This window comes from Cheilinus undulatus, linkage group 3 (assembly GCF_018320785.1).
Source record: "Cheilinus undulatus linkage group 3, ASM1832078v1, whole genome shotgun sequence".
NCBI lineage: Eukaryota > Metazoa > Chordata > Actinopteri > Labriformes > Labridae > Cheilinus > Cheilinus undulatus.
In genome coordinates, this window is record NC_054867.1 from 20,577,318 (window position 1) to 20,603,932 (window position 26,615).

Consider the following 26,615-nt stretch of genomic DNA (forward strand, 5'->3'; position numbering starts at 1 on the left):
CTTCCAGGTCATGTACCCAGCCGTTGGTAAACTGTACTTGGGCTTCCAGAGATTTCTAAACTGGGCAGCAGTGTAAGCACGTTAGCCACATACGAGGTGGCTAAAAGTATCTGGAGGCGAGGCATCCGGGTCACCAAGCCGTCTTCTTTTGGCACTTCATATGGGTCTATGGTTACAGTATATTGATATTTTCACTAGCAATGTCACTGTTCTGACAACATATTTGTACAATCTAGAATTTCAGCTAACATGTTTGTCTCTCCTCTCTACAGGAGCAGTACGAGTTCTGCTACAAAGTGGTCCAGGAGTACATCGATGCCTTTTCTGACTACGCCAACTTCAAGTAGAGACCTGCCATTAATGAATGGATGGATGTCCAGATCCACTTCTTAAAAACATGAAACACCTGAACACGGACAGATTTACACACACGTTACCATGCAGGAAGCTGCGTGTAACCATCTGATGACTTTTCTCAATGAAAGACTCGTCACAACTTGATCTGTCGATGAGACGAACTGCCTGTAGGAAAAGGGAACAGAGGCCTCGGCCCGGAGGAGGACAGGGCAGCACAGTTGGACAGAGAAAATAACGGAGATGCCTTCTTGAATATTTTGTAATATTGGTCTTGTTAATACAGCCCTTCACCCCTATTTGCTTCCCATCTCTCCTCCACCCCCAACATGTATATATACTTACTGTGTTGCATCTTATTACTTAGGTTTCACAGTTTTGAGTTTTGAGTTGGCTGCATTTTCGGGTGGCACCTGTAATGTATTTTATTGGTATATACATATAAATATATAAATATATATGAATATAAATCTAATGCTTTGGAGGCTAATGTTAAAAATCCAGAGTCATGTTAGTGTTGTTTTTTTCTGTACTCTTTAGGGAGAGAAACAGTAGAACTTTCTTTGGCTTTGCTAGAGCCACGCTGTAGCATCAACACTTAAAGACAAATCCTGGATTGTTTCCACTCACAGTTAACACACAAGCAAAGCTTTTTTTCTTTACACAGATCAAATCCCACATTTTGAGCCAATTACAGTTTCTCCCCTTTACATTTCTGGGTCAGGGGGTTTGAATGGTCACTCTCTGTTGGAGATCAGAATCGCTGTGATGTAGCTCATTGACTCAGGTTGATAGACTCACACCAAACATGCAAACTAAAAAAGCAGGAGCCGTTCTTGTTTTCTGATCCTCAGTGTATCTGTTTAAACTGGAGCAGTAGCTGGCAGAGACTATAGTGTTTTTAACACCATTGTCTGCTGTCTGTTGTGTGCCAAAGTCCTTCACTCACTGAAGCCTGAGGCTTTGCCAAGCATGTTTAGGCACAAGAAAGCTATTTTACTTTTGAAGCATCCGTAGCCAGCATCAAACTGGACTATAAAAGGAATCAGGAATAAATATAGACATTTTGAGCCCCACACTGTGTATGAATTTAGGGGAAACTGGTCATTTTTTATAAATATCTTCCATTAATTTTGTTTTTACAGTCTGTTACAGCATCAACACCAGTGTTGATCATGTTGACAAGCCAACTATTATTTTATCCTAGAAAACAACTCCATGTATCCGACATATTTCCTTCTTGTTTACAGACAGACGTCAGTATTTCTCATAGATTGTATGGAGGATTTCTTTCTTTCTGGGTTTTCTTTCCTCTCTTTTTATACATATTTACATCAGCCTCACATCACTACGCTGTGCTGTCACTCTTCTAAAGAATGATCCCTTTTATTTCCCACTATGAGCTCTGATACAGACGAATGTTTCTTTTTCTTTGAATGCTGTTTCTAACATAGTCCTAATACATGGATGCATTGTTACTTAAATAGTGGAGGTTTGCCATGCAATGTGTGATATGATATTTTTTATGGCTGTCCTTGGAGGACACTCAGACTTGAACTACAGTGTTTTTGTTTTTAATTTTATTTTTAAGATGAAGTCACACGCAAGGCTTTGCTCTTTTTGGTTGTAATGAAATATGAATAATGTCAGTTAACTGCAGGGCTTCAGGTCAGTCTAATTTCCGCTCAGTCAGCTCAGGAATTGACCGATGCCAGGACTGTTTAAATTTAGAAATGTAACAAATCCAGCTTGAGTTAATCTCAGCAGCCTACTCATCTTTGAATATTTTTATCCCACTAAAATGAGAAGATTTTATTGCTATTATTTGAGGAATGATACTTCTTTAAGGAGTTTCCTACACATGTACATAACTGTTTTGCAAACACTCCCATGTAATTACTTCTATTAAAACAAAGGAGCACAATCAATTTTGAATTTATGGCTAGCAGGCATCATTAAAAGTACAGGCTGAATGCTGAGTCAGTGTTGATTGCTTGAACACTCATGCACTATTTGCACCAAATCAAAGCCCTTAAAGATACGCAACCAAATAAGAGATAAGGTCAGTGTAATGGCATTGGCCTTCGATATTAGAGTATATGAACTTTATTTAAAATCTTAAGAAGCTCTTTCAGGTCTCAAAGCCATGGGTTAAGCCCCCCATGGGGACTTAAAAGTAGCAGATAAATGAACTGACCGGTCACTGAAACCATTGGCTGTTTGTGCATTGTCAACATCATTTCAGGTCTTCTTTTGTTTCCAAAGTGTCACAAGTGCCCGCACTCTTATTTTAGGTGCCACGTGTTCTGCATTTATTTACTTTGTCACTTATTTGGTGTATGTTATTAGAGGAGGGGATGCTTGATGTTTGCTCCGTCAGTCTGTGCTTCAACAGTTTTATTGTGGACCATGCAGAAGCAAAATAAGACACTGTGCCAACCCATAGTGAATCTAGAAAAGTGCCTCAATGGTAGGTTTTCAAAAAGAACTTTATTAAATGTTGTCATCCAAAAGGGTCCTATCACCCGCAGACTGATGCCAACCATTTTGCATGACGAATCAACAGGGCCAAAGCTAAAACTGGGTCATTCATCCCTCCGTCACATTCCCTCTAGTCGCTTTATTCAGACCACTCTTTTCCGCTGATAATATTGAGGTACTTTCAAAATAAATTCCATCTTTGATTTAACAGCTTCATTTCATTCCATATCACTGAAATAAGTGGCTCTGTGACTAGTAATCAGTCGTGGTGCCCAAATGAGAAACAAGAATTTTTAGATTTTTCTTTCCTTGGTAAATGCAATTGGATTGTAAACAGAGAAGTGAAACTAGTGTTCCTGTTTCACAACAATTTCTCTCTGGGGCATTTTGAATGCAGCAAGAATTAAAAGATTTTTCTAGCATCCAACTTCTCCTCTCCACCTTTTATATGTCCTTCATGTCTTTTACACACTAACCGCTGTCAAACTACAGCTTCCTTTTTTTGTTTTGTTTCGTCCTTGGATAGTTTTTTTCCCCAGTGGTCACTGCCCACTCCCTCTTGTACATAATGTAAGGTTATTTATAATTCATTCCTGTCTGCTGCCTTTCTTATTTTATTTTCTTCTCCCCATTCTTTTTTTTTTCCTTTTTAAAGATGTATATTGAACTGTATCGGGACCATTTTGAAATGTATTAAAGATGTTTTGTTTTGGCCTTTTTTAATTAGGTATAATTGTCTTAAGCAAATCCTGTTTTTTAATTTCCCTGTTTGTTTCTAGTGTTTTGTTATTCAACATTTGAATATATGTATATATAATTATATATATGATAAAAAATTATATATAATTATATGATGCCAAATGGCCTTTCTAAGCAAGATACTGTTCAAACCTAATAAAGTGCTTGAGATTTTATTTGTTATTATTTATCTTTGTTTCTGATGTTACCAAACAGACACCTTAAATACACTCATGCTTCATTTGTGAACGACCTGATGCTCATTACAGCCCACCTTTAAATGAAGACTAATGGTACAGCGGTGCAAAATAATTGCCAATCATTCTGGTGCTGTATAGATCAGGGAGTCCTCCTGAGTGTTGCTCACAAAGGGTTTTCAGTCAGTCTTTAACCCTTCACCTCCCTCATCAATTATTAATGTGCTTATTGCACCAGTAAATAATTAATCAGGGAATCACTTAGGCTAACTGCTGAAATGTTTGTGTGGACAGAAATACCTAGAATCTATTTTAAGGCACATCATCTTAAAAAAAAGTAATTTTTTATTCCTGTAATGGTCATCTTTGTTATCCTGTGATTTCACTTCAGTTTAGTTGCCTCTGGCATGATGTCCTAATGTATTATACAGAGCTGATTCCAGAAAATAGAGTTAGAGAGAAAAATATCAAATACATTTTTTAACTATGTGGCTATTTAATGGAAAATCCTAAAAGTTACAAAATTAAATCTGCCACTACTACCGACACAGCAGTCACCTTATATAGGATTTAAAGGTTGATAACTGGCATTCTGCATCAAAGAAAGTAAATGAAGTATAATGGAGGAAAAATGGAGGCAGTTCAAGTGAAAGGTGGTATGATGTTTAATTCATGGGCAGTAAAAAGATTCTGTGCTTTTTAGAAATCCTAAATCATAATGTCTCATAATCATTGGCTTAATTTTTTGCCATATTTTTAAAAGAACTCTGTCCCTTATTAGAGCAAAACTTGATATGGTATGGCCAGGCATGCCTTCAGAATTGGCTGGGCCCCTGAAAACCCAGAGAATTGTCCCTCTCCAGTTGTGATTTAATGGTGATATCAATGTATGTGTGTTGGATCAGTAACACTGGTGCTAGTCTCCGGCCTCTGGCTAACTCTTACCTCATTTTGGAGCATATCAAGCTATTATTTGGCTCTGATGTTCAAATTACGTATTCAAGTCACTTTTAAACCGCTGTTCATCACTGTTTCCAGGCATTTTTTCCACATTTGACCCATTTTTGCAACTATTAACCTATATTTCATATTTTTTTAACTACTACTCATTTTTTCTGCCTGTATCCCATTTTTGCTTCTTTAAACACTTTTTCTTGCTGATCTGTAACCACTCCTAACCACTTTTTTTCTGCCATTTTCTCCACTTTTGACCCATTTGTTGACAGTCTGTTATTTTTGTGCTTCATTCTAAATGTTCAGGTCTCACATCGGTGCCCCCTTCAGCATGACGCCCTAGGCGACTGCCTATATGGCTGATGCCCAGAGCCAGCCGTGTGGAGACACTACAATGGCTTAACCAGAGTGTTCTTATAGGGACATTAAGCATGCAAATTATTTGTGATTTTTGAAATAATGCACTAATTTTGGATCTTATTCAATTTTTATAAACGCATTTATGCTGGCAGCCTTTCTTCATTTATTTATATTCAATGCATTGCAAGTTTTTATTTTTTGAGCTGCAGTGATTGTGAAATTAGAGAATATGGGTTTATATAATTTTAGCTGATGGATAATTGCTGATGGGTGTTTTTCATCTTACTTCTACATAATTCCTCGTCTTTTAAAATGAGCTTTAACATTTCTTATTTTTAAATTGTTGCTAGTTGTCCCTGTTCATGATGGTCACTGAAATGTGTCTTACAGTTTGCCACATTGATTGACAATGGGCAAATGTTTGTCAACAGGGCATATGAGCCAATACCAATGTTCAGACCAATGCATCAGCTGTACATCCCTAATGCCTTTTCTTTTCTTTTCGAACAACCTTTTCTAAATCAATTGCCAAAGTGGAAGTTGAACTGCTAAATAAATTGTAACTGATCGGTGATGAAGCAAATGCTTTTTCTTTACGTAAACAGAAGAGTCTGGGTGAAGATGTGATGTGTCATCAGTGACGCCTCTTACTGTCATTTTCTCCATCCAATACCCTGCACCAAACAGTCCTGCGTCACAGAACTCAACCGAGCAGCAACAGTCATCCTTGTGTAAGACCTGGTTCTGCATTTAAAACTGAAAAGGAAATACCTGTCCCCCCTTAATTGAGCGGGATGTCATCGATGATCTTGTGTTTGTTCCACCCATCAGCAAACGACCTCGAGTTTCCCCTGACTGAGGGGTCACTAGGGTCGGGGCTTGAAGGGTCACTGTGGTCACAACAGGTGTGAAAAGAGGAAATGGAAGCTACTGAGTTCAGCCTTCTTACATGATCTCACTCTGTGAACCAAAAAAACCTATTTTCCTCTGTTTATTCTTCCATGGTGGCAGCAGGTGAAGCGTAACCCAGAAATTCCTCTCCCTGGACACATTTTCCAGCTCCTCCTTGGGGATTCCAAGGTATTCCCAGTCCAGATGAGGTATAAAGTCCTTCCAGGGAGTTCTGGGTTTGCCCTAAGGTCTCCTTCTAGTTGGTCGTCCCTGGATAGACCTATGAAAGGGATCAGATGCCCAACCAATCCAAAGGGACTCTTTTTGGAGTGTAGGAGCAGAGGCTCTACTCCGAGCTCCCCTCGGATGTCTCATCTAAAGCTGAGCATAGCTAACCACCTGAGGAATCGAATCCCATTTGTATCTGTGATCTTAGTCCTTCGGTCACTACTCAAAGCTCATAACTATAGGTGATAGTCGGAACGAAGATTGGCTGGTAAATAGAAAGCATTGTCTTCCTTTGCCCGCAATACTGCTAAACAAGGCCCAGGATAAAGACGGCATGAACCAATAAAACTCATTTACACATGACACATTAATCTCAAGCTTCTTTTAAATCACATCACTGTGGAGGAATTTTGGCCCACTCTTCTTTGCAGGATTGATTTAATTCAGCCACATTGGAGAGTTTTTGAACATCAACAACCTGTTTAAAGCCATGCCACAGCATCTCTATCAGACTTAAGACCAGACTTTGACTACACCACTCCAAAACCGACATTTTGTGTTTTTTAGTCCATTCAGAGGTGGACTTGCTGGTGTGTTTGGGATTGTTGTCCTGCGGCGTAACCCAAGTGTGCTTGAGCTTGAGGTCACAAATTGATGGCCGGACAGCCTTCAGGATTTTCTGGCAGAGAGCAAAATTCGTGTTTTCATCAATTATGGAAAGTCTTAAAAGTCCTGAAGCAGCAAAGCAGGCCAAGACCATCACACCGCCACCACCATGGTTGACTGATGTTCTTTTAATGAAATGCTGTGACGGTTTTACCCTAGATGTAACGGGCCTCACACCTTCCAAAAAAGTTAGGCTTTGACTCTTCAGTTCACAGGGTTAGGGTCCCAAAAGTCTAGGGGATCATCAGGATATTTTTTGTTCTGTTTGTTTGTTTGTTTGTTTGTTTTTTAAGCAAATGTGAGAGGAGCCTTTGTGTTCTTTTTGGTCAGCAGTTGTTCTGGCCTTGTAACTCTCCCATGGATGTGATTTTGCCCAGTCTCTTTCTCATTGTCGAATCATCAACTCTGATCTTAAGTGAGCTAAGTGAGGACTGCAGTTCTTTAAAGGTTGTTCTGGGTTCTTTTATGACCTCTTGGATAAGTTGTCATTGCACTATTGGAGTCATTTTGGCAAGCCAACCACTCATGAGAAGGTTCACTACTATTCCAAATTTTCTCCATTTGTGGATAATGACCCTCACCGTGGTTGGCTGGTCCCAAAGTCTTAGAAATGGCTTTGTAACCCTTTCCAGACTGGTAGTTGTCAATGACTTTGTTTTTCGTCTGTTGTTGGATTTCTTTAGCCGACACCATGATGTGTTGCTTTTTGAGGTCTTTAAGCCAACTTCACTTTATCAGACGGGCTCTATTTAGGGGATTTCTTGATTCAATAGGTTTAGTAGTAATGAGGCCTGGATCAGGTAGGTTTAAATAAATGTTTTCCTTTAACAAATGAATGAAATCATCATTTCAAAGCTGCATTAATGTATGACTGACGACCCACTGTTTGTCATTTATCCACTATTCCATTCATCATCTGCCATTATGCCAGGGTGGCAGTATTTGAAGCGGAAATGGGTGATGCAATGAGCAGACGAGCTTCCCTGGTGTGTCACTGGTGTTTGCAGGGGTAATTGGAATTGGCCATGTCTTCTTGACCTCTTGTCACAAGGGACTTGTCATTTCACCACAGGGAATAGAGGGACCAAAGGGGTCAATGATGGGTGGGACAATAAGAGGATGATAATGGAGGTGTCTTCTGGGAGGTGGGCCTTTTAGAATGGTACATATATGAAGGAAGAGGAGGAGGCTGAAGCATATATCTACAGGGATACCACTCTTGAAACTGTGAGCTAACTTCAGAACCGGACCAACTGAGGGGAGCAGTGAGAGCTTCTGGCAAAACGCTGAAAAATATAGAAAAGATCTAAGACTTAGGTAAGAACAAGACATTACTTTGCTCTAAAAATGTTTTAAATGATAATATGGATTAAACTAAAATATGTATGAGGACAACCTTCATGAGTTCAGCAGGTTTTTGTGGGTTTGTTTTATGTTCTCTCAGGCTAAACTGTCAAAAGATTTCATATTTTTGGCTTTTATCATAGATTATTAATGGTCTTGTGAACTGATTATCAATTATTAACACTAGCAAAACAACTTAAAAATGTTTTTTAAAAACATTATTAAAAATGCAATAATGTATCAATAATGTCACATTTTCCACATTTTTACTACCACAATACTGAAAAAAAACATAGGAAAACTATGAAATTGCATAAATGTATCTTATTCTGTATCTTGATTATATTTATGATCTTAGTAGCCAATTTTATTGTAATTTTAAGACTTAAACAGTTTCAAAATGAGACACCAAATGATTAAAACTGATCTAATTGAGTGTCAATTTTTGCTCTCAGGTGAAAAATATGTGTGCATCTCGGCTGTTTTTGCTGCTTGGCTTGCTTCTATGTGTTGGAGCTCAGCTATCCAACGCCCAGCACTGGTCCCATGGTTGGTACCCTGGAGGCAAGAGGGAGCTGGACTCTTTCAGCACAACAGAGGTCAGGTTCACGGTTTGTGTCTGTTTGCTGGTTTTCATATGGCTCTTCGGCATCATTGCCTCTTTAATTCTGATTTTTTTCTTCTTTATGTTTTTCAGATTTCAGAGGAGATTAAACTGTGTGAGGCTGGAGAATGCAGCTACTTAAGACCCCAGAGGAGGAGTATTCTCAAAAACATTCTTGTAAGTTAACTGATGCTACCCTAAGCTGAGTAGATGCAAGATGTACACAGATGCAACTCACTGAAAAAAATTCCCACCATATCTTGATGAACAGATTAATTAAAAGTTTTAAAGTCACTCTTTGTAATGTGTTTTTTGTGTCTAAAACTTTTTGTGTTGTCATTCTTTGCAGCTGGATGCCTTAGCCAGAGAGCTTCAGAAGAGGAAGTGACAGCTTTCCACCCTACACTGTTTTTTAGGGCTCTTTATCTGTAATGTCTATATCTGGATTTAAAATAACTTCATTTCGCTTCACTAATCTTATTTGTTGAATGTTATATGCTTTACTACAGCATTTAACTGAACAAACATGTAGCTGTCAATGTATGTCCAATAATAAAATATCTATTTTGATATGAACTTGTTCTATTTGAATGGTGTACATTTGTTTGTGTTTGTGGTGGAGGAGGCTACATACTGAGGGACCTTGGCCTTATAAAAGTTTTAGAAAAAATTACAGTTTAAAAACATTTAGCTCTTTTAGTGTCAGCTACATAAATGTTGGATCCATAGCACTGGTGCTGACTGACAGTTCATTGTGGAGCTGAAAAGCTTTTATGCAATTTTTGCCTCTTTCAACCCATTTTTGCCTCTCTGTGGCCACTTTTCACAAATTTTTCATGCTTTTAATCTATTCTATTTTACCACAGTTTACTTTTTTCTTTTTGCAATTGTTACATTGTTTTTCCATTTAGGTTATTCCAGTGCCTTCTACATTCCCTGGCACCCTGATACTTGTGCAGAACATGGTTTAGCTATGATCTGTACAAATGTCAGGCCTTTTAGTCAATGTGCCCATCCACAATGATAATATTAGCACAAAAAAAGGAATTCTGTTTTCAGAGAAGTGGTTTAAGTTGATAACTATTTGTTTATTTTAATGTAAAAATTATTACTATTGGACTTTTGCCTGTTTTTTAACACAGTGATTAAGCTACAGTAAGCAAGACCTACATTTAACAGTCTACTGCGGACAATGTTGCTCAGAGAGTTTATGTCAAACTATTACATTAAAAACACAAAAATACATAGACAAGAAGTATGAAAAAACGTTCTATTTCAGGAATGCTATCCTAACTGCTTAAATTGTAACTTTAAACTAAGTTTTTTTCCCTACTGTGTCTAACTCAGACACCTCAATCCTCCTCAGGACATGCCATAAATAGTACGACGACACTGCGCATGCACTAAACGGCTAGGGAAAATATGGACGTCGAGAGTGTCTGTGTTCCGCTGATTGCGGAGTCAGACGTTGAAAAAAACTCAACTAGTGCCAATAACGTGGCTTCTGTGACAGCTGCAGACAAAGTAATAAACACTCAAATAGATAATACCCAGGTTGAAGGTGAGTTTTGTCTAGAACGCGAAAAAAATATTCGTGTGGTGACATACCTGCCGAGTCAACGTTAGCTTTTTAGCTAACTGGCTAGCCAGATCAACGGTCAGTCGAGCTAACCAGCTCATCTGCTAAACAAGCTAATGTCGACCGTCTAACGTTATCTGTAACGCCCTTTTCACACCGCTTTCGTCCCGGCTCGTTTATGTATAGTCTACTTAACCTTATCAATCTAGGGCGCTATCCCCAACAGAGTACAGAGGTTATCCGTTTCTACAGGTCCGGAAGCGGTTAGCCGACTGCTTTTGTTGTGAGCTAACGTCCACAAAGTCAGTCCTCAGCCATTGCTGCGTAATGGTCGTTTAAACCAGCCACATACTAGGGGTCAGGTAGAGCAAGAAGAAATGTTGCTGTAGTGTTTGCTAAGGTAAGCTGCATCATTAAAGAAAACGAACAGTAGTCAGCAGTAAGTTCAACTACTTTAAACAGAGTCAATGAGTTTACTGCACTATAATAGTACAATGCACAGCTATAGGAAACATTTGTAGCTTGAATGAGTGAGTATAGTAATGCTATGAGTTTAAGAGATCTAAAGACCTAAAATTATATTATTCAGTTTTATATTGAATACCTGTAACAGAAGAGAGTTTTCAAAAAATCAAATTTAAGGAAACTGAGCGTGAGGATGTGAATAAAAGTAACATTTAACAGAAGTATTTTAAGATTTGACAACTACAAGTCAGTTCTGTTAACTACTAATGAGATACCCATTTGGTAAGTATAACTTTTGAAAATGTATTCATAAATGTATAGTGAACTGTACATATTGCTTTACCAAAACAAAATTAGAAAATCTCTACATAGCAGCATAAAAAGCATATAACTCCTTTTTCCATACCAGAGAATACAGAGCAGGTGTCATTTTCTGGACTTCAGACTTTGAATAAATACTCTGTTGAGAATGGATTTATTTTATTAATTATTGTTATTATTATAATTCTCTGGCTTATATTTTAAGGAACTTAAATGGTTAATGTCAAAGAAATTCCTGATCACAAAAACATTTCACAATCAAACTGCATTAGGAGAAAAGGAAAATCATCTTTAAAAATAATACAATGTAAATTCCTAAAACAGTTGTTAATTAACAATAAAAGAACAAATAACCAGGGATCCTACTGTATTATAGTTAGTTATTATCGATTAGCAGCAAGGATATAATCAAGTATGTATATATTTTCCTATTAGCCACTACCTATATATATATGTATATATTTGTTGATGACCAATTTATTGATCAAATGGCATTCAACACAATCTACACAAGGAGTATTGCTGTTAAAAAAAATCTATTAAGAAAGAATTCAGACAAATATTCAATAAATAGAAAGCATTAAAATAGATTATGCAGATTGTTGTGCCAGGATGTATTTTTTTAGGGGTTAATTTTGGATTTTTCAATAAAAGATGAGTAGAACATGACATAATAGATTTCTACTATCAGAATATAACAAACACCTTGATTATGCAATTGCTGTATGAATACAGCAAACTAAATGTGTCAGATATCGAAATTTAAAAAAATGCTAAAGGAAATGTCTTGAAACCAGGATTGGTTTGTATGAAATCAAAAGCTTTGATAGGTATTGTTGATTAGAACACTTAAAAATGAAATCAGGATTTCTTTTTTGTTTTTTTTAGGCTTTTTTTTTCACTTATTTTTTCACTTTTCTCAAGATATATGGTTAACAAAAGATAAAAAAAAGTAGAATGTTGTATAATGTCAAATATCTTGCTTAATTTGTAGATAGTAGTTTAAGCTGTGGTGCAGCTCTAGTGCTGTCGCCTCACAGCAAGAGGGCCTTTCTGTGTGTAGTATGCATCTTCTCCACATGTATGCAACTACCCTCAGGTACTCTGGCTTCCTCCCACAGTCCCAAGACATTCTTGTTTACACATTGTCGACGTGAGAGTTAATCTGTATGTTAGCCCCAACTCCAAACAAGCTAGGCAGTATAGCTGATGGGTGAAATAGTTACAGCTTTGTAAGATGGAAGTCCAGTAAAATTTGGATATTGTCTCTCAGACTTACTGTTGTATTGTGATACATTGCTTTTACAAGTTGCATTACAAGAAAAATGTCAGTGTTAACTTGTGTTGTGCAGAATTAATGCCCTTCAAAATATATAAGATATTTATTGAGACACTAAGAAATTAAAATGTTAACAAAATATATCCGCTTCTTTCTACCAAAAATATTAACTGATATTAAAAACAGAGAGATACTTTCAAGTATAGCTCCCACATAGATAATTAGTGATTGTTGTATACAGGATTACATTAGATTTAAGATTTTTGAGGTAACAGGATTTGTATATAGAGTTGGAAGATTGTTTTCTCATTACTTTGGACATAAGCATTTCAGAATTAATATAATGTAATGTAAATTAATCTAAAATTCAGTGAATGTTAGTTTAGCTGACAGTTTACTCTGCCACATAGGAGGCAAAAGTGAAGAGGAGCTACTGAAGAGCCTTCTCACTGATGACTATTGCCACGTGTGTGAAGCTGTGTTGCTCTTTGAATCTCAGCGGCTGTCACATTATGAGGTTTGTGCCTCTGTCCAGCATTAGTCATAACGCTGCTACAGGCTAATGGTCTATTTATTTTAATTTTTGCTTTATTCTCTAATTACAGGGAAAGAAACATGCACAGAAACTCAGGGTGTACCTGCAGGCTGTGAGAGCTGAGAAGTTGAACACACAGTTTGCTGTGTTGCAGGTTGGCATTCATTGAGAGATGTCACACATTATGCATTTTTGTACAGTGTTGATCTGTAATGTCATACAGTAAGGTTAAAAAAGAACAAACAGCAATGAAAGTCTATAATGGTTAAGGTGCAAGAGTCACCACTGCCTTGTCCCAGTGAAGTCCTTGTCAAGAGTACATTACAGTGGAAAAAAAAAAAAAAAAACAATAAAAAAAAGTGAAAGGATGCAGTGAAGGGATAATTTTGTTAATTCAGTTGTAGACCCAGTGAAGATGTGTTTAATTTTTTTAGAGTGACACTGGAAATATCTTTCTCAAAATAAGTCTGTTTTTCTGCCTGATTTTATTTTTATTCATTTATTTTTCAGCCAACCATCACCACTGATAAGGATCGTTTCTGTGAGCTCTGTAAGATGGTATTCAGTTCCCCTGTGGTGGCAAGATCACACTACGAAGGAAAAGTCCATGCTAAAAATCTCGGGAAGAAAGGACTTCAGCCCACAGGCAAGTTAAAGTTGTCAGATGGAAAAGAAATGTACTGATTTAGACCTGATTGTACTGAATTTGACTGATGACAATTAACAGCAAGTTTTGTTGCTCATGATCTCATACTGTTGAGAATGTCAAACACAAATGTACTCACATTTCTAAATCCTTTTTGCTGTTTTAGACAAATACAAAGAGAAGACTTTACAAAGTCTGACACAGGACTCTGAAAATGCCGACCATAAACTAACAGCAGATGGTGAAATGGGCCCAACAGCCACTACAACTTCAACTACACCCAGCACAGAAGTTGATCTCAAGGATCCCAACAAGTACTGTGCTCTTTGCACTGCTTCCTTCAACAATCCTCAGATGGCTTTACAGCACTACAATGGACGCAAACATCAGAGGAATCAAGCCAGACAGGAGCTGCTCAAAGAGCTTGGAGACAATGTCCAACAAGGTAAGACAGGGTGCTGCCTCTGTTCCTGACAGGGAATACACTGTCATAGCAGTTACACATACGATTTTTTTATTGCCAAAATTAATCTTAAGAACTACATTTCTTTGGAACAATAAACAAAGGCAACAAGTTACAGCGCTAAAAGCTAGTTGCAGAAGATCATCCTGCAATAACAAATGAGCGATCAAGAAAATTTAAATTAATTTATTTTGAACAAATCTGCCAGCCAGGAGTATGTCATCATGCCAGACGAATGAAGGTAGGAGATCGGCAGGTAGGTTTTAGTTTTGCAACCTTCTGACCAGAGACTGCTGTTGAAGGTTACATCTAGTTACATGCAGAGGGTTTGAGCAGCAATAATATTGCTGAGTTTCAGATTGTGATTTTTTTTTTTTCAATTGCTTTACCAAATGTTGCCCACTGATCTCATGGCGTCAGTTTATAAATGTGTTGTGTATTGTTCTACTGTGTGCAAAATCCCTCCGTAGATATGATCCCTCAAATGCAAAAAACCCACAAAAGCAGGATGATGATATAAAGCAAGTTAAGGACGACTCAGATTACACATATTCTGCCAGATTTTTGCCTAACTGCAACGTTGCAGCTTATCGTCAAACCTCGATTTTGCACATCAGGAAGAACAAACAGTCTTGTGTAAAATATTTAATGACGCGCCCAAGACATCCTGCGACCAGGATTCAACGAGACTACCATGTCAGAATTTTTTTGGGTATCATCACCTAGTTTGAAACCCTGACCTGACGTCAACAACGTGAATCCTGACACCTACCAACAGGAGAGCATTTGCTCCTTATCTTTGCATCATCATTTACCAAAGTCCCTACTTTTTCTTCCTCCAGGGGACTAATGTCCACAATTTATTTTAAAGTTATCACATGCATATCTTGAGTTCTATCTGATTCTCCTTCAGTCCATCTTGTCCTCCTTTTGATACATCCGTGATTCTTATCCATAATCCATGCCTTGATTGTTTACTGTTTATTGTGTTCTTCTTTTCCGAGCAAAAGACTGTCACAATCACATAGAGCACTTCTGTTGTTGAGTGACTATCACTCTTTGACCCGTTCACCTGTCACAGAGACAGTGGTTATGTCAGCATACCGAAGTGGTCGGGATGACTCTTGTAGTGTGACTAGGCTGTCAGCCAAGACAGGAAAAGCTTCCAGTCGCATAGTCTGACATGGTGCCTTTCTGTATGACCTTTGTGTAGTCTGAGCTGTCCTTTAGAGTCAATGGTGGAAATCAAAGAAAGCTATAGATATGAGTGTTTCCAATTACATTCTGGTCCTTTTGCCTACATTTCAACTGTATTCACTTGCTATTGCAGCAAACTCCTTGATGTGTTCGATGTGTAGTGTGCAATTTAACTCTGTGGAGATGTACCAGGCCCACATGCAAGGAAACAAGCACCAGATAAGGTAAGAACAGGAATTTTAAGACAAAAATACAATGACCCTCATTTTGATCTAAGTTTTCTGCTGTTGTATGTAATGTAATCATTTCTGTGTTGACCTTTATCTTGTGTTAATTGAACTTTTACACTCTTCAAGCTCCATGAATGTTCTTGTTACTGAATCAGTTAAACAAATGTATAATGTACGGATAATAATCTTTTCTGTGCTCTTTCCAGGGAGAAGAAGGTTGTTGACCTTTGCAAATCCCAACAAAAAGCCTACAAGACTTTTGCAGATGAACTGTCAGATTACATTCAGGTTCAGAGGGCTCGTGGAATCACCCCCAGCACTAACCAGGTCCTTACAGCAGGTGACAATGTAAAGGAGGATGAAGAAGATGAAGTAACAAACAAAGCGGACATCCTAGCATTGAACAAGCCATTCCCCAGCCTTCCTCCCAATTCGAACCCTCAATATCACTCCCGCCCAGGTTTTTATAACCGAGGTGGAGAGTGGCATCCTCCATGTCAGGGCTCTCCATGGCCCTCCCATGGCTGGCAGTACAACTGCCCTCCTCCGAGCTTCCCAGGCTCAGAGTCTACATCATTTACTAACAAGCCAATTAAAAGTAGGCGGCACAGAAAACAGTCAAGTTCCTCCTCATATAAAAGTTCATCATCATACTCTTCCTCATATTCCTCCTCTTATAGCAGTAGTTCTAGTGAAAAAGATGAAAGCGAATACAGGCACAGAGAAAAAAGAATCAAAAGATCTAGGAGAGAAAGAGACAGGAGGACAAACAATGAACACTTCGACAAAGCAGAAAAGAGGAGGAAACAAAAGAGTAAAGAAAGAGGGAAGGATTCAGAAGAGAGGAGAAGAAGGGAATCTGGAGATCGAAAGGAAACAAGAATAAGAAAAAAGCTGAGGCAGGGCAGATGTGAAAGGATATCCCAGGAGAAGGACTTGGTGGGGGAAGGAGGAGAAAGTGTGACGGACAGATTAACATCAGATGACATAATGGACAATAAAGTGAGAGAAGTGCATACTGAAGCTAAAATGACTGTAGAGCAGGGAAATGGACAATACGAGCCAGCTAAACCTAAAAACAAGAAAGAGAAGAAGAAAACAAAGGAGAAAGTAGACAATAGGACAGAGGATGAGAAGCTGTGGGACGACTCCATCCTGGGCTGTTAAACTCAAAGGACCAGATTGACAGCTGACATGCTGGCAAACTGGTGTGAAAAATCTCCATCACCTGTATAATAAACATTAGTTTCAAATATCTGCTCCAACAGCACTAGAGTGCTGTTCCTAATAGGTTGCTAGCTGGCTAGCTGTGAAATCCTGTTGTGTATTTGAAGAATGAACAGATTATTATTTATTTTTTTAGGTTCTAACAAATATCCACAACTGTTGTAGCTTTTTTTCACTTTGAGACTTAATGTTGATTGTATTTGTTTGCAATTGTTTCCACATCATTTAAAAACATCAAGATGATCTTCTTTGCTTCCAGCAAATATGTCAGAAGGGTGATCCCTTTAGCATCCTGTGGTTGGCAGTGTTGAGCTTCACTAAGAGTCTCAGTATTTCATATAAAAGCCAATAGAATATACTGGTGTAGTTATAATGTTCCTTTAGACGTACTTTCACACTTAGGCTGCAAGAAAGCCATAAGAGGGGGTTCAGGGAACACTGGATTTCTGTTGCACGTTGACACTATTTTTCAAAATAGACTGTTCCTAGACAGTAATCTATTTTAAAGTGCATTTTCTGTTTGTTTGTTTGTTTTTTGTATAAATTTGCACAATCAAACATCACATAAAATGTTTGAGGTCAAACAGGTGCAGAAGTTTAAATGAGGGCAGCTCTCAAGCGTTATAATCCATGTTAAGATGCATGCACTCAATGGCTAGATAAGGAATTAAAGTGAATATGATATGACAGTTTCCAACCACCCTGTTGGCTCACAAGGATGTATCTTTAAAATATAGTTTCTTTCAGCCACAAACTGTGACAGATAGTATAAATCAAGCCTTTGTCAAATCTGTTTAGCACTTTACTCTCCTTTACTAATTTGGGTTTTTGGGTTTTATTTTCTTGTAATTGCAATGCTCTGCAGGCCACATTTCAGATTGCTGGATATTTTTTTCAAATTTGTTGCATTGTTTATGAATAACATATCTTCAAACTTTAAAAAAGTTCCTGTTTTTTCTGTTTTACCTTTTATTTATGAAATGTACAGTATTTGAACAAACTGGTAATTCTTTTGGTATTATCTGTACATCGGATATTTGATTGTAATATTTCTCTTGGAGTAGTGTCTGTTGACATGCTTTTCAAAACAGGAGAATTCGGGTATCGAAAGAAACTTTTCATTTTATTCATTTCATGTCAGGTGTAGTAAGGGTTTGTGTAATTATTTACAGGGATGCAATGTAGATCAACCATTAGGATGCACATGGTCACAGTAGCAAGGATTAACTTTCACCTAGAAACACACAGAAATCCAGAGCAGATCCAAAATTAGTGAACAGCCATCTACTGCAAATTGATGGAGTTGAGAAGCAGAAAGTTGGACGGAAAAAACTTGCACAGACAAGGCTCAGAATTAACAGATGATAAAACTTCAGCAATATTAACTGTAACTGGAAAATAAGAGTGATGTCAAAAATCTATATTAGAGATAATTTAAGTATGACTGGTGATAATGGTAGTAGCAGGCCAGCAACAACAAACCACAGTGATGAATGAAAGGAGCACTATAGTACATTTTAAAAGTATGATCCATCTTTCTTGTGTGTATGAAGTTCATAGTTTTGGAAAACACAACTTGCCATCTGAACTTTTTCAAGCCCTTGTATTGATAGTGAAGGAAAATAGCACAGCCAGATGTTACCAGTTTACATTGTTATCCTCAGAAAGCTGCAAGACTTAAAAGACTTTCAGATCCGTTTAACCTACATTGAAGTTAAAAGCCCTGTGCATCTCAAAAAGGGGACCTTTTACATCTTTAAGGGTCATGACAAGTATGTTAAGTTGACTGGGGTTGAGAGGTGGCTCTGAGCATTTCAAAATTAGTGATGTGGACAGGAAGTTAGTGTCTTGTGTTGAAATGTTTTACCTTATAAGAACTGCCTGATAGAAGTAATAGAGAAATGAAACAAGTTTCAAACTTCTCAGCAGACATTTCTTTACTTTAAACGTCAGAGATAGTCAACAAAGGCCGTATAGCTCAGCTAGAACAGCTCTGAAGCCCCCTGTCTCCTGTTTTCAAAGAATCCTGTGGTCTCGTTCCCTGTGCTCTCGAGTTGTCGACCCCCGTAGAGCTTTACGGTGCCCACATCCTCTCACTTTAAGACCCTTGTTAGGCAGTTCTCCTCTCTTAACTTCATAAACTAAAAACTATCTAGACACTACTCTGAAGATATAAGACCGTACACATTTAAAAGTCAAGTTTGAGTGTTGGAGTTGATCAGACTATTCAGCATTAAGTTATGTCACGGTGGCTGACCTAAAGTAATCCAGTCATGGGACATGCTACGGTTAATTTGAAATGAAATACCTCGATATGAACTGTAGTTAGACTTTTCAGTTTAAGAAGCAGTGCAACTTCAAGCACATTTAATGCAATATCACTTCAGACTTCCTTTTGAATATCTACGGTATGTAATACACCGAACATACGTACACAATTTTTTTAATAATGTGTAATCTTTTACTTTTTCGAAGCACCTTTCTAGAGGTAGGATACAAGGTGCTTTGACATATTTAAAACAACAAAACAGAACAGAACCAGAATATTAGAATAGAATATAATCAAATACAATAAATCTTTATTGTCCTCCAGTAGCTTCCTTAGGTTCTCCAGATACATATTGCAGGATAAAAATCACTCAGGCAACCAATAAGACAGTTACACATTAAAAACTATAAATCACTTCATATTTTTTTTTGTTTGATCGTAGATATCATTTTGCAAGGTCAGGAATTTTTACCCCACATCAGATAGAAAGTGCAAAAACAAAATTGTAAAGATGTTAAAACCCCACAAATCAAGCAGTGGGAGATGTAATTCAAGTGATAAAGTAATGACATAAATCTCAACCGCAAAGTAAGATCATCTAAAAGCCAAGTCAAAAAGTAGCTATTGACATTATTTAGAATGAGGAACCGAATCAGAAAATCCCACGGTACGGGAAGTCTGCATTGCCAAAACTGCAAGAGATCCTGCTTTATGTGCAAAGAAGCAGTCACCTTTTAGTATCAGCCTTTTATTAAAGCTGTCATTGTTGAAGTCATTCATCTAGCAAAAATGCTATTTGTTGTTCTTTAAGTTATACTGATATTTGACTAACAGAATTCCCTTGATACAATCCCTTAGTCTCTTGTAAATCCTGTTTTGGGGACAGTATTTTCTTCATGATTCATCAATCAATGGATGAATTTCTTAAAGCCAAAAACATTTAACAGTCGCAGCCCTGATTGACTCTTTACCTAGATACGGTTTCTGTAAAGGTGAACCCTTGCTGTCTCCATTGACCCTGTACCTTCCCAGTGAAATTTAACAAACATGTTGCTCATAACACCGCCACAGCGATGCCACTTCATTTAGTTTGTAAAAAAAACTGTCTTTGGCATTATAAAGTAGTATGAGCAGATAACATCTACATTTATGATTTTGTTTGTGTAAATGGCAAGACATGGATGGATAGAGTCAAAGAACAGAATTTCAGGTCGCATTTTCCTTTTAAAATATAAGCTGAATGGAAGCTGAACCACATCACTTCAAAACATGCACTGTTTGTTAGAATTATTGACTTTCTTTTACTGTATAAAAAGGGAGATTTGATTCTTTCTCCAATGAACATTTTCACCTTTTTCCTGATTTTAGCTTAATTGATATTTTATTGAAAGGCAGGTGAGAGTATTTGCAACTTGCATGATTTGTGCTTATTTTTAGAGTTGTGCTCAGTTTCTCATTCACCAAAATAGTGTTTTCCTTGTGTGTATATCTTGTAACATCAAAAAAACAGAGGTAAAAGCATGCACAAGTGAAAATTTAACAGACCATGCACTGTGGCTCTGTTTTTTTTTTTTGTTTGTTTTTTTTTTTGTTTTTTGCTGATCCTTGGATTATAGTTGATGTTCGTTTTGTTTGTTTGTTCAGGCTCAGTGTTTCAGTGTTGCTTGCTTTTGCTCAGCTGTAAAGCCAAAAAGTTACTTATGTAGGACTCCGCTGAGCTCTAGGTCATGCACCTGGGCAGAGACCACAACACTGCAAACTGCTGCTCCGTACATACATGTTTCATGTTGCCAGAGAAAAGGTAGCCTGATCTTAGCAGTGTGTCATGATCACTGTATTTGTAATGCATCTTTAACAATTGAAATCCCAGTGTTAAATCACAGGGGGTTTGTTTTGTTTTGTTTTTTTGAAGGTGCATGTTCAGGAATCTAGACTAGGAGGCAGTCATGAGATGCTTAATATAGTACCCTTTTACTCACAAGTTGTGTTTTATCTGCATTTAAATTAAATTTAAATTTTAAGCACAGTAACAGAAAAGGTTTCTTGTTTAAAATACTTTGTCATTTGAGACGTAGGCCCACACTGATTGGGTGCGTGTCTGTCTCATTGGGGTGTTACCCTGACAACGCAGGGCCATGACAGCTCAGATCCTCCCATCATGACTGACAGATAGATAGCAGGAAAAGAAAGTACCAGTCCTGTCCCTTTGCCACCAGTCAAGATACAAACACGTATTTACACACTGGAGACCAGACAGAATGGTTCTTCTTCCACTGTCATGGACACTGCTGATAGGATGGTTGTCTACTTCTGGTAAGACCATTCTGTTTCTGTTTGTTTTTGTGTAGTTAAATCCCTGCCGTCTCGACACCACAGATCAGTCAGAGGCCTTAAGCAAGGGAAGTGTTTTGTGTAATTAAGCTTAAGGTTTTTCTATGTTTTATATAAATTGTGATCAACAATCAAATAGTTTACTTATGGGTGGTATTTGTTGTTTTAAATGGTAATAGATGACATGAATGGCTTTAAAAGACCAAGTACAACACCGTAACCTTTTGTCCATTTGTTGAAATTGAAAACTGATGTAGAAGCTATTATAATCTATTTTTTTAGAATTACACTTGTAAACAGATACAGGTTCTTGATACTGTAATCAATCTAATGTCTTCAACCTGGATTAAAATTACAGGGATGATAGACTGTCAGAGCAGCAATACACAGCCACTTTGTCCTTGAAGTTTCTTATTAATGACAGTTTTTATTGCATTATTTTATGATTGTTTTATACTTCATCAAGGAACAGAAAAAATGTGTTTGTAATCTATAGTGCAACTCCTTGGACAAGAGTTAATGATTTGGTAGAATAAATCTGCACGAGTTCCAGGGGGACAAAATCAACGTCTTAAAGACTCCGGTAAAAGAGATCTCAAACCACTCTTTCACTTGAAGTGTTCGAATTGCCTCTACCTTTAGATATTTCATCAGACTAGTTGTTGCAACATCGGTTACTATATCATCGGTTACTTTTAACATTGTACAAATGTTAAATTTGCCACATGGCTTGGTATTTTCAAAATGCCACTTCCAGAGAGTCAGAGAACATGTAAAAGGTGTCTTGATTGCGGAACTTCATTTTATTCTTGCAACACTTTTGCTGTTTTTTGTTGTATTTGTATTTGTTTAAATGCCTTCTTGCATGGCCTGTTTACTTTGCCTTTTATGAGGCATGGCTCCTGATAGTCTTTTACTTCACTGCTACTCATTTGTTTATTATGGAGAGATCACCCATTTACTGTTACTGAAAGCTTTTCTGCAAATGTTCCTAAATACTGAATGGTAGACAAGTAACACTGATGGAAATCATAGCACTTGTTTCTTACAGTGTGGCTTTTTTTTAGCGTTGAAAGGGTTCTAACTTTTAAAGATTCATTGTCTTTTGGACAGTTGTAGTCAGAGTGCGTTGGAAGTGCATACATTGTATTATACAGTTCTATTAAATTAATTAAATCGCATTAGAAACTTTTACAATCCTCTTATTTTAAACTGTTGCTATTACAAAGAAGACAACAAAAGCAAGGTCAAGAGGTCACCTTCTACTGCCTCTTAAAAAAACAGGCTTTGATGTAGAAACAATTTTTTCATGATGCTCTATGTTGCACTTCTGTATCTGCTCAAAACTCACATTATTACTCTGTTTCCAGTCCTAGGTTCAAGCCCATTCCTGTCGGAAGAAAGCCTCACCTTTCGTTATGCTGTTATCCACAGTAATCAGACTTTTGACTGTGACAGCCATAGCAGTTCCTGTGACCTTGTCTACTGGTTCCGAAGTAATCCGGATGACGGGAATGTACAGTACATTGGCAATTGTAACAACGCCAACCGTGCTGTCTATGAGAGTGGTTTCAAGACACGCTTCACAATAAGCAAGAGGAGCAGTACATCCTTCAGCCTTCGCATTGCCTATGTGACCAAGGAGGACACAGGGATTTATTCTTGTGTTCTGATGGATAAGAAAAACACAGAAATATGGAAGCCTGGTTTTCTTCTTCTACCAGGAGGTTTGTATGCTCAGTGTTAACGTGCCTACCTTACAGCAGTTTAAAAACTGGGTATGAAATTACAAATAGTTTGCAATCCACAGTACATAGCAGTACCAAATAAAGGTAGAAGGTTAAGAAATGTATGAATGTAGTGGTTGAATGCAGTTTAGAAAATCTGTCGGAGCACCATATTTATTGTACACTGAAAATTTAACAGGACTACTATATTACGACGACCTTCATTTTAACCGCAGTGCCCTCAGTGAGGGGACTTCTTACGATACCTTGTCCTCATGCACCACACAGAAAAATTCTATGGTTCCATCAGTAATTTGCTTAAATCCGTTATCTAACTTGTAAATGGAAACGCTAATAGTTTGAAATGACAAAGTCATCCAAAAAACTGAATGTCTTCTTACCTTTTCTCCAGTTGTTGGTTCTAGTCACAGTCTTTACTGCTTGTTTTCTCATGGTTTACTCTTTCTTGAATGGTAGCTCCTGTTTCATGCAACCACAAAGACGACATGGACATTTCTTGGGAGTACTTAATGCATTGAATGATGTTGATGCTTTGTTAAGTAGTATTTGAATGTAGCAGTGCAACAGGTATGCATAATGAATATACCATGAACGCGCTCTTGGCTGGCTCAGCCTGTCTGCGCCAATATCATTTCAATGTACAAAAAAGTGAAATATTTTTTAATCATGGGTAAAAAGACAAAGCGGTGAGAATTGTCGCTGTTCGTACTGTACCTATGTCTACTGATACATGTAGAGTTTATCTGGGATTAAAAAAACCTAAAAAATGACAAATCTAATGTCTTAAAACTGACCACAAGGCTTACAGCCGTACTGGTGAATCAAACAGAGAAAAACAACATGCATGGTATATTTGAAAAGATCATGGTTAGAATTCATATATGTATGTTTTCCAATGGATAAAGATTGGATATTGGGAACAGGTGGAAAGTTGATGACCTTTGAAAAATAATTAAAATATGTTTACATTGTTCTCAAATGACTGCTTTACTAATAATCACTATTTTTTGGTATTTCTCTGAAAGTCGAGCCACCAACTGAACCACCGAAGATAGAACCCAAACAACCGGTCAAACCAGTCTGTCATTGCTCTAATTCCTCACAGGGTAAGCAGTTTTTAAAATGAGCATTTGTTTGTACACATTTTTGGGATGCTGGTTATATGCAAAGGTTTTACGATGACCGAGTTCTTTTATATGAAAAATGTAATCTGGTATGAATTGAGTCCCCTTTGCCCCTGCTGGAGTAGCAGTGGGAATGCTGTCCAGACAGTGCAGTAGCAATCTAGTAATGATGCTGTAATTCTGTAACTGTGATTCTGTAACTGGCTAGAATTCAAAAAGTATAAATTCAGAATGATAAACTGCATATTTTTTTGTCTTTGTTACAGATGGCTGCGGCTCCCTGATTTTGTGGCCATTGGTTGGGATAATAGGGGCCCTGGCTCTAGCTCTCATCTGCATATTGTACTACTTTAGCCGTGAGTGGTCTGCCAGTTGATCAATGTGTTTAATAATTTAAAGTATGAAGGAAGAAGCACACTTTGTGCAAAGTAAAGCAGTCAGTCAAACTCACAAGTGGTTATCATTTGTTGAACTGATTACCAAAGTGTTTAAATGTGTCTCTAAATCGTTTGTTCTGTTGCATATCTGTTCTGTATCTCGTTCTTGCTTACAGGGCTACCCAAAAAATGTCGGCACCACTTTGTGAAGTAAGTGGATCGCAGTAAAATTGTTGAAATAACTGTTAGCTTTCATTGCATACTCGTCTAGATTTTGTTCTGCATAATATCTAAGTAATTTAATCATTTTTTTGTTTTTCTTCATTAAGGAAAAGGTAGATGGCCAATGCAGTGGACATTCAGCTTACATTTTACTTAACTAGGTACCTGGTTTGTGAATTTTTACATACTAGTGTATACATTTCTATAGGGAGTTTATGCTTTACAAATATATAACAAATTATTTGCCTTTGTGCTTGCAGGGGATGAAGTGCTTCTCTTGAGCTGTTATCCTGTGGAGCATGAAGATCATGAAGACAACACGCCATGTTTATTTCAAGTTAAATGTGCTCTAAGCCAAGAGTTTGATTGTTTTGCAGCAGCAACCATGCAACATGTTATAATATATTGACTCATTTGTGTGACATTTATTGTAGCTCCGAGCTCCATCAATTTCAATTCTTGGCAATGTGTTTTTACTTTTATTCAAATTTGTGAATAACACAGATTTACTCATAATTTATCCAGAAGTTTTGTTTTTTCTTTGCAAGTTTCTGAGCTGTATCTTTTAGTTAGGGTTTTGTTAAAATAGCACAAAACAGGAGAGCGTCCCCATTTTTCTCTCATCTGTGTGTATTTGTCCTCATCTTTTACAGCATTTAAACCTTGTTCATACATCAATCATGAAGAAGAAACATCCAGATGTAGTTTTAATGTAGGCAAGATTTCTGTGTTGGAAAAATGTATATTATTGATCATTAAAAGGGTTGAATCTATACATTTTATCTGTAGTTCATTAAAATAATTCAAAAACAGATTTTCTTGTAACAGCTATTCAGCTATTTTTTATATATACATGAAGTTGCAGGAGGTAGTCGTTCCTTTAAATTAAAAATGCTTAGGAGTTGACGCTTTGGCTAGGGGTTACTTGTGTAGCAGCGCCACCAAGAAGCTTCTCATTGTGCCTCTAAATAAAGGTCTGGTACAGTTACATTTACAATAAATTTCTCATGTTTAGAAATGTTTGTAGTATAGTGCTGTATCTGAGAGGTTTCTGTGCACATGCATGTAAAAGAAGGGAAAAAGAAGAATGAATGTGGGTGTTGTACATCCATTGCCAATATTATGTTGTGCGGAAGTTGAGTAGGTGAGTAGCAGGGTTTGGTGTCTTCCTTCACCTTTTGATGTGTTAACTTACATCACATTCAGTTTCTATTGAACTGTCTCAAATAATGTGCTAGCAGAACTGGCTCATCTCCTAATTATCAGGCAACGTCTTTTATCAACAATAAGGTGTCTCCTTCTTGCTCTCACTTTTCTTTCTTTTTCAAACATGTACACCTGTCTGAGGAGGATGGGAAAGAAACGACTCGGCTGGTGGTGGTTCGGGTTGTGACAAGTGCAAGCGACTCTTTCCTGTGTTTTGTTTAGAGAGGAGCGGCAGCCGTGTTCTCTTCGATGCTATCGCTTCACTTAACTTTGAGTTCTTCATCGAGTCTCTAAAACAAAAAGACCACAAATACACCACAGACTGAACCACAAGTTCTCACAGAGGTACAAAAAGAGAAAAAGAAGAGGTTTTGACTTGAAAATACAGTAAGATAAAGTACACAGGAGTACATTCAAGAATCTTCTTGTTGGAGGGCTTTTATTGTGAATAATACTATGAACAACCGATGAACAATTGCATTTAAACATTTTGAATTTTTATGGAGAAACACTGGGTAGTGCTGTAAGTACAATAGTGTTATTGTACAAGGAATAAAGATCATTAAATGAATGTAAACA

General features: G+C 37.4%; 3 protein-coding genes across 6 annotated transcripts in view; all 3 read left to right on the top strand.

Annotated features, from left to right (window-relative positions):
- ptpra (protein tyrosine phosphatase receptor type A) overlaps nucleotides 1-3,749 on the top strand; it is a 52,062-nt gene extending 48,313 nt beyond the window's left edge. For both annotated transcript variants that reach the window (XM_041781734.1, XM_041781725.1), the window contains one exon: nucleotides 273-3,749. In XM_041781734.1, coding sequence (XP_041637668.1) covers nucleotides 273-347 — 75 coding nt within the window. In that variant the 3' untranslated portion in view covers nucleotides 348-3,749. The remainder of the gene's footprint in view (nucleotides 1-272) is intronic.
- Nucleotides 3,750-8,674: 4,925 nt separating this feature from the next.
- On the top strand, nucleotides 8,675-9,205 carry gnrh2 (gonadotropin-releasing hormone 2). The gene is made up of 3 exons (XM_041783110.1): nucleotides 8,675-8,812; nucleotides 8,911-8,994; nucleotides 9,167-9,205. The coding sequence occupies exons 1-3, from the start codon at nucleotides 8,678-8,680 to the stop codon at nucleotides 9,203-9,205; spliced, it is 258 nt and encodes an 85-aa protein (XP_041639044.1). The 5' UTR covers nucleotides 8,675-8,677.
- A 1,003-nt stretch (nucleotides 9,206-10,208) lies between these two features.
- Nucleotides 10,209-25,603, top strand: zmat1 (zinc finger matrin-type 1). Of its 3 annotated transcripts, XM_041782765.1 has the most exons (13): nucleotides 10,232-10,378; nucleotides 12,872-12,978; nucleotides 13,067-13,150; nucleotides 13,507-13,642; nucleotides 13,809-14,087; nucleotides 15,436-15,526; nucleotides 15,739-15,872; nucleotides 22,730-23,086; nucleotides 24,133-24,213; nucleotides 24,498-24,587; nucleotides 24,785-24,818; nucleotides 24,938-24,991; nucleotides 25,091-25,603. In XM_041782765.1, exons 1-12 carry the CDS (start codon nucleotides 10,240-10,242, stop codon nucleotides 24,945-24,947), a joined length of 1,542 nt encoding a protein of 513 aa, XP_041638699.1. In that variant the 5' UTR covers nucleotides 10,232-10,239; the 3' UTR covers nucleotides 24,948-24,991; nucleotides 25,091-25,603. The 3 variants fall into 3 exon arrangements, with proteins under 3 accessions (XP_041638702.1, XP_041638699.1, XP_041638701.1); XM_041782767.1 differs by lacking the exons at nucleotides 15,436-15,526; nucleotides 15,739-15,872; XM_041782768.1 differs by lacking the exons at nucleotides 22,730-23,086; nucleotides 24,133-24,213; nucleotides 24,498-24,587; ... (1 more) ...; nucleotides 24,938-24,991; nucleotides 25,091-25,603 and having other exon boundaries at nucleotides 10,209-10,378; nucleotides 15,739-20,307.
- Nucleotides 25,604-26,615: the final 1,012 nt, after the last annotated feature.

Bases quoted from the DNA above. Each gene is read 5' to 3' on its own strand.
- gnrh2 (XM_041783110.1), top strand. From the start codon at position 8,678: ATGTGTGCATCTCGGCTGTTTTTGCTGCTTGGCTTGCTTCTATGTGTT. The intron at 8,813-8,910 runs GTCAGGTTCACG...TATGTTTTTCAG, and splicing joins ACTCTTTCAGCACAACAGAG to ATTTCAGAGGAGATTAAACT. The intron at 8,995-9,166 runs GTAAGTTAACTG...CATTCTTTGCAG, and splicing joins GTATTCTCAAAAACATTCTT to CTGGATGCCTTAGCCAGAGA.
- zmat1 (XM_041782768.1), top strand. From the start codon at position 10,240: ATGGACGTCGAGAGTGTCTGTGTTCCGCTGATTGCGGAGTCAGACGTT. The intron at 13,151-13,506 runs GTTGGCATTCAT...TTTATTTTTCAG, and splicing joins CACAGTTTGCTGTGTTGCAG to CCAACCATCACCACTGATAA. The intron at 15,527-15,738 runs GTAAGAACAGGA...TGCTCTTTCCAG, and splicing joins GGAAACAAGCACCAGATAAG to GGAGAAGAAGGTTGTTGACC.